The sequence below is a fragment of the Homalodisca vitripennis genome, chromosome 2 (genome assembly GCF_021130785.1).
Source record: "Homalodisca vitripennis isolate AUS2020 chromosome 2, UT_GWSS_2.1, whole genome shotgun sequence".
Lineage (NCBI taxonomy): Eukaryota > Metazoa > Arthropoda > Insecta > Hemiptera > Cicadellidae > Homalodisca > Homalodisca vitripennis.
Window position 1 is genome coordinate 38,354,069 of NC_060208.1, and position 8,218 is coordinate 38,362,286.

The 8,218-nt window shown below is 29.2% G+C and overlaps 1 protein-coding gene across 1 annotated transcript; it reads right to left on the bottom strand.

Annotated features, from left to right (window-relative positions):
- Window positions 1-617: 617 nt before the first annotated feature.
- LOC124355590 lies at window positions 618-7,997 on the bottom strand. Its single transcript, XM_046806752.1, has 3 exons — window positions 7,507-7,997; window positions 1,492-1,666; window positions 618-634 (listed from the first exon to the last, which is right to left on the bottom strand). The coding sequence occupies exons 1-3, from the start codon at window positions 7,789-7,791 to the stop codon at window positions 618-620; spliced, it is 477 nt and encodes a 158-aa protein (XP_046662708.1). The 5' UTR covers window positions 7,792-7,997.
- Window positions 7,998-8,218: the final 221 nt, after the last annotated feature.

An 8,218-nucleotide genomic window follows, 5' to 3' on the forward strand; every position in this document is an offset into this window, starting at 1 on the left:
AGGAATTTATCCCAGAAATAAAAATAATATTAGAAAAAATTTATTACCAACTTAATTTAACTCAATATCGATAGATATTATATACTTCCCGAAAGAGGATATATTACTCTTGTAATAATGTTCTTTATAAAACACATAATTACGGCATAGTTTTCCGTAATGTAAATATTCATCCTTAGCCAAATAAAGTTGTAACCATTATTATTATTAGAAAAATTAGGGGTTTATGAAATAATTAATGATCATAGATTTACAAGGGTAAAACATCTACGTAAGTCTTTTTTATTATAATTTAAGTACAACATTATTATTGGTTTAGTGATACCAGTCTATTATTCGACGGCTTGGAAAAACCCATTTCTAATTCTATGAAAAATATGACAAAAACGAAATAACGTATTATTTTATTACTTTCTTTAATCTAACTCCTCATTAATTTACTACATGTATTAGTAATATTTTTTGGCACGTACAAGTTAATTTTCTGATGATAAGGGTGGAAAAATTACAATAACAAATCGTAACTATTATTGATGTTATAGTCGTATGTGTCTTTTTTACATTCATAATATGATAGCGTTACTAAAGTAAAAACATTTTTGTAGAAAATAGACTTGTTAATGCAATTTGACATCTGAAACATAGATAAACATTGAGCTATAAAGTAAAATATTGGCTAAAAAACTTTATGTTTATTTGTTAAAACAGTCAATACGAGAACGTTTATAGTTTGACTGAGATACTGTTTTACGACTCTATAGGTCCATGAAATGTATAAAAGCCCATAATTCTCAGATAATATATTTGACCCAGCAGCATTATGACATCATAACTGGGCCAAATGTGCGATTTTATGACCTTTCTATGGACTTATACGTGATATTTCTGCAAATGGTTAGCTACTACGTCCCTGGAAAGTGATAAACAATCTTAATAATACTTTTATTGTAAAAAATGTCAATTATAAAATTAGTTTACTGAGCAATTTGTTACAAAGATAATTGACTTCATCTCCTCTAACCTACTATATACAAGTAAATCGCAGTTCATTTGTACTTACCATGTAGCGTTTGCCACTCATTTAAATTATTTAAATCAGATATCAATTGATTCAGAAGGTCATGGTGGGTGAACCTGAACATACCTAACATAAAATAGACAGGCGAATTAAGAAATAAATGCTTATTGCGTTTTAAAGACCACTCGCAGCTAGTCGTTCTGTGGGTTCAGATTTATAGTGATAAGTTTTTAGTGCCCAATAATTACTATACTGTCTATCCTACTCCAGGTTATCTACTTGGGACGTTGAAGTCATCGGTTCAACCTGTGACTGCAGAGGAATAATATTACAACACCTGGGTGTTATCTAATTATAAAGAGTTTTAACTGTCACCTTATAAGATTTTGGTTTTCTTACTAACCGCAGTGGCAATTATTAAACTAAACAAGCATAGATTTCGAATGAAGGTTGTATATCAAACTATGACTTACCTGTGGGTGTTGGTGTGAGTGAGTTCATGACCATGTGAAACTGAACCTGATGACGCTGGAAAACACTAAGCTGGCGAGTCCTGGAACCCGTGCGGTTCAGGAACGTAACCGCAGTGCTGACCGCGCGGTTGTACTCCCGGAGACCGAACGATTTGAGCGGCACTACAAGTCCCACCTGTGTAAAAAATATATAAAATGTATTTTTAACGTATGATACTAACATATAAAAGTCTTATATAGAATTCGTTACACAATTCACAAATAATAATAGTATATTTTTTCATTCGAATGTGAAATTTCTGGATTTTTATAGATTTCTTAAAATAAAATTGATTAAATGTAGTCGTGAATCCAATTTCAGGTGGTACGCAATACTCGGTATTACTAATGATACGGTATATATAATCTAGGGTCATTCTTACATTCGTAATAATGTACGGTGTGTCTCAGAACTCTATACCTATATATTTAGGTATTATTCCTACACCGAAGAAAATCAAAATATATTAAAACCTTCGAAATTCAATAATCACCCAAACGAACCCCTTTTTGATTTTTCAGTTAAGTAGTTTTTATTTGAAAATGGCTTTTTCGATGGTTTTAAATTTGATATACAGCCTTTTAACCTTAAAGCATTATTACAGAACAAATATAATAAATGTATTCATTTTTATTTGAAAAAAGGAATAGCGGCTTCCAAAGTATTGCAGCGTATATAGCTAAATAATTCCATATAATAAGGAAATCTCAATTATAAATAATTATTTAGAAAACGATATTACAAATTAAATTATACTTTGTTTAATATCAATGATATTCATATTGATGTGATTAAATGATATTGAATGATACAAGTTTAATAAAATTGGTTTATAAGTAAGGGAGATAATGCAATTTTAAGAAACTAAGTACTAAAAAACATTCACTGTGGTTATGTGACAGTACTCTTTGAGAGCCACACCAATCACTCTAATTTTAGCTGCCCTAATAACCTGATTATAAATTACGTTGTTGAAGTGTGGTCATAATACCCTTACCTTTCCCAGGATTAAGGTATATATTGATTAACATATACGAAAATAAAAATATTTATAACCTACATACACGACAACTTTATTTACATTGGACTTCTAATGTATTGAAAAAAAAGATTTTATATTATAATAGAGTACAACATAATTTTGAATTGAAAGACTAATTTCTGCTGGTGAATGAACATTTTCAGTCTAATATTTAAACATCGGTGTTCAATATTCCCACAGTCAGTTGGATTGCACATTTTGAACCATCTCAGTAGAGCTAGCCGCACTGGTCAAAATGTTATTTTGTACTATTGTTTAGGTTGTCTTATTATAATAAATTTGTTGTTTTGTTTACTTTTGGCCGTTATTTGGGTAGTTATTATGTTTTCAACAGTTTTATACGAAATATTGGTTTTTCTTTGGTCCAAGAAAAATACCTGAAAATATTGGTATAGAGTACTGAGACACTCAATATATACGTCATTAACCATTTTATTCTTTTTTATTCTATTAAGTTTTGTGTGTATATATATATATATATATATATATATATTTACTTATTTACACACACTTACTTCTTTGTGTCTTACTTATTTCCTTAGAATAGAGCAAAACTATTTTATTTTCTTCATTATTTTTTCACAAAGTGAAAACTTGGCCATAATATTCTTGCTAAATTACGAAATGTCCATACGAAACTTTTGATTGACTCTACATTGCTTGTAAGTCTGAACATGTTTTTAATGGATATTATGTGTTTTCTTTTACTATTTAGATTAGCTAACAGTTACTGGCATCCAAAGTATATTCCTGGTTATAATATTCTAAACATAAATGAAAAGATAATTTTATTATTTTACAGTTTTTTTAATCTCTAATACTAACATTGGTTATAATTGTATTAAGAGGTTAAACTGAGTTGCTAGGTAGCACATTAGAGCGATGACGCAGGAATACCCCAAGTAGTTCCCATGAATCACGTAGTTTTATTGAAGTAAATAAAAGCCGTTTGTATGTGCCATTAAACTTGAACTGTTAATCAATATATATTACCTGAAACAGCCTTTTTTTATTACAATAAATTGAAATGAAGTGAATTAGGTCTAAAAAAATTTGAAAGTTAATTAATAAAAGTTTATTTCTTGTCACCAGACTTACCATTTAATTTATATTTTACACGACGAAACATATAATCCTGTAAAGTTCACTGTAATTTATAGTAATTAAAAACTCTCCATAATCGCCAAAAGTCAAACTAAATTGAAATTAGGAGTTTGTCTGTCAATAAAGCTGTAATAGAAGTGAATTACCAGTGTACTGGGTGAGTCTCGAGTTTATGTTTGTAAAATCAATGGACAACATAAATTAATATAAAAACTTCAATATAATGATTAAATTATTTTAGTGATTAAGAAAATACACGTTTATTGAAGCTATATAAGTAATTATTTTTAAATTTTCTAATTTATTAAAACCTTGTTAAGCACAAAATTGTGGTTAAAATTTTTTTCAATGAGTAATACATTTTAGTAGACATTAATATTGATTTATAAACTCATGTAGTAAAATTAAATTAAATAATGGCCATATAATGTTTATTTTAATGAACCCCACGTTTTGTCGTTGCATTTATTTTCGGCATAATTAATTCCTGCACAATGGAAGTTTGAAATCAACCAATAAAAACGGCAAAACAACCTTACAACACGGAACAGCCATTGTAAACAGAACTAAAGCAAATTTTACTTGCAAATTAGAATTTATTGGAAGTGGGTCAGGCGTTATCAAGGGTGGCTGGGGCAGACATAACGGCCTGGATGTCCTTTTTTATTGCAAGGGTGGTCTGCTCTTGCCCTTTATAGCAAAACACGGTTGTTTGCTGGTATAAAGTAAACGTTACTGCCTTGTGGGTTAAATGTTGCTTCTCATGTATCATATAAAGAGGCAATGACGCTGAAAGGCAAATTTGAGAAAGAAGATATTTCTTACTAGAGAGTTATCAGTTTTCCATAGCTACTGTTTTAAGATTATTATTTTAGTATCGTCATCCATCGAAAATAAAGGTCTTCACAGATTACATTTTATAATTTTGTCTAAAAATTTTCTAGAAAATAAAATTTTGATCGAAAAAGTTATAGATACATTTATATCGTAAACCTTTAGTAATTTTTGAATTACACACATTAAACCATGCTTAGAACATTTTCATAAATATTTCAATAAATATTGTAAAATAAATTTAACTGCTATTTAATTAGAATATATTCTTACTAATGCAAGATTTACTGACAAGCAGTACGAGGATCAGGATTTAGAAGGGACTTTTTGAACTGAATTTTTATCAAACCTTTGCTGATCGATATGTAAAATATCTTCAATACGTATAATAGGTTAAATAGCCAATCAATATAATTAGGAAAAGTATTATTAAAACAGCAACAGGTCTTAACAATTATATCTAACACTAAATTTGTTTAAAAATACAAGTATTAATTTAAAAAATTACAAATTAAACTGTAGTTATAATAATCTTTGTACGTAGATCGAAGGTACATAGATCGAAGGTACATGGCTAAATTTTATGAAAGTCGAACACACAATAAGAATATATTATGTAAATTTTAAGCTCGTATAACGAGGAAGAAAGAAATAACTAATTTTAGCATGACTGTTTCAGATATGGTTTGTACATGTATGTGGATTTATTGTGATTGCATTCCTGATAATATCTCGTATATATATATATATATATATATATATATATATATATATATATATATATATATATATATATATATATATATATATATATACACACACACATATGTATATATGTATTTATATACGTACGTATGTATATGTATATATATATATATATACGTATATATATACATATATATATATATATATATATATATATAATATATATATATATATATATGTGTGTGTGTGTGTGTGTGTGTGGTGTGTGTGTGTGTGTGTGTGTGTGTGTGTGTGTGTGTGTGTGTGCGCGCGCGCGTGTGCTAGATTATAACATATCCAATTTAAAGTTTTATATTTATATTTAATAATGCAGTATTAGATAACCAGTCCTAAAATGGATATTGAAATATTACAAGCCTAGGTTTAACAAAAGTTATAAGTTATATTGCAACGTTTTCTATTAAATACTGTAACATAGTTAGTTTTTCTACTGTACAAAAGTTACAAATATAAATATATTAGTTTTTTCATCCTTTTTAAATCTTGAGATATTAAGTTTGATAAATAAATAAAGCCTCTTACTTGTCAAAGTAAAGAATAAGAGTAATGAATTCGCTAATTCTGTACTTTAATCCATCTAGAACATGACAAGATACTTTGATGTATTTGATGTTTTATATTTAAAATTTCTGTTAAGTCACAAACTTCTTAGATTTTAATGAGAATACACCAAATTTTTCATTCCATGAACGACCCAGAAACTCTATATTTCTTTAGAACGAAATTTCCAGATACATTAATCAATACTTTATCAGATATGAAGAAATGAGCTTTGTTATCAATAGGCACTGCATTGAAGTGAAATCATAAAGTTTCTGTACGTAAATACTTTCTTATTTATGAATGCACTCCTTTTCAAAGGTTAATAGGTCATACATTTTCCTACGTTTACAGAAAAGTATATTTTTAACTAATACGTATAGTTTTGTTATTTTACCGTACGTTTCAGTTCAATTCAAAATCAATTTTCACCAAACATTTCTGATTTATTTTGAAAATTATTAATTACGCAGATGGCACTGACAGGGAATGTAATAAAACGCATATTTAGTATGAGCATAAAGTTCGTGATATGAAGCGTACAATTAAACTCAATGCAAATTTCCCTAGTTTAAGGAACCACGCTGTAGTGTAAGTTTTAATTTACCAGTCTTACGAACTGCACGGGAAATTTACCTGAATCTTGTATTAGTTTTTTCTACGCTTTGAAATGTAATACAGCATGTGTAAAAATCAATTCTAAAATATGCAATCCAGCATAAAATATTTATTAATGCTAAAAACCTTTCTGAATAGCGCAAGCAGTATTGAAATTTTATAAGGGAGAATATTATGAGAAATGAAGACAACCCGCAGCTGCTTGGATAATTACAGATATCCTATCCTGCCGCTGACACCGCATGAATATGCATCGGGACATTTGCACTTCTAATAGTGCCATGGTAAACGGATTTAAGCTGCTTTAAGTACAAATGGTGACAAGATGTTGTAATCAAATTGGAAGTCTTGAGGAACCTCAACAAACTAATTGACACCAAACCTGGATTTTCTGAACAGGGATTATGACTAATACATTACTTGACACATGCAGATCTATTGTGAGCTATATTCTGTAGCTTAGTGTTGTGTTTAGTTTTTGTTTTATTAAGTTCATGTCTTAGAGTTAGTGAAGTTGACAAGCAACATAGTAGTTGTGATTCCTGAATTACGCGTGTCACAACGCTCAGGTATGATTTGTTTATTTTAACCCAGTTTTTAATATTTGTTAGGTTAGTTATTTACCTGAAGAAGAGATCAGATAGCAGATCTCGGAACGTAGTGTTACTGGTTTTTTTAGACCTCATGAGAAATCTACTTTTCGTTCATTAATTTATATTCATATCCAATTCATCAATTTATATAAATTTGTTATTAAGTTTTTAACTGTGGCTTTATTAAGTTATAGTTCTAAATTTTAGAATAAGTATAGAATTTATGCCATTTTTGTAATATATTGCATTCATAATCGTAAATTTTAACTTTTAATCATAAGAATTAGTGTTAAATAGTTATGGAACATACTAATAGCAAATTTGTGACATTATATTGCACTGTTTTCCTTTTACTCTATATTTTGCTCCAAGCTTTATTTAGATTCACTCATTCAACTCAGCACATGGCTTATGAATCTAAATGGATACATGCTAAGTAAAGTGATAACAATAAAGTTTTATTATGTAAAGCTACTTACATTCAGAATTGGAAGCCCTTTGTGTGAGTAGGGTGGGGGGTTCGGGGGTGGTGTTGGGGTCTCCAAAGGAGCAAGAGTTGTAGGCTTGGTGTAATTCCTCTGACTCTTGTTGGCGCTCCCAATCTTGATGCCACTACCGCCCCTGATGTTCGTGGGTCCCGTGGCCGTCACCTGCCTATGACCTGTGCCTATTCTCACACCTGATTGGTTCCTTTGTTGCCCCCACCCTAACAACACTCCCCCAGGGCACACGAACAATAGCAACACTACGCTCACTACGTTCATATTTTGTTCTTCACTTTCACTTAATTTTTTAAATAATAATTAGTTCTTTTAAAATCCACAGGTTCACTACGTAATTGTTAAAATTTTAATTTATTTACAAAAATATACCTGGATAAACAGAATATTTATTAAGATTTACTATGAATATATTAAGTGTTACAATATTTAGAAAGTATTTTAATATAAATTGTCAAGGGGAAAACGATGAGTAAACGTTCATAAAAAAAAGTATTAGATGGAAATTTATATGAAATAATTAGACAAAACCTATAAATTTATTTAACAATAGTGACATTTAAATACTTTTGGATCCTTTATTAATAGAACTAAATCTTACGACATAAATGTGGTAGTAATCTTATAGAAACTGGTTGAGTAGAATGAGAACATGTTAGACACATAATTATTAATCGTTTACAAGATAACT

Bases quoted from the DNA above. Each gene is read 5' to 3' on its own strand.
- LOC124355590 (XM_046806752.1), bottom strand. From the start codon at position 7,791: ATGAACGTAGTGAGCGTAGTGTTGCTATTGTTCGTGTGCCCTGGGGGA. The intron at 1,667-7,506 runs GTAAGTAGCTTT...TTTTTTACACAG, and splicing joins AAGGGCTTCCAATTCTGAAT to GTGGGACTTGTAGTGCCGCT.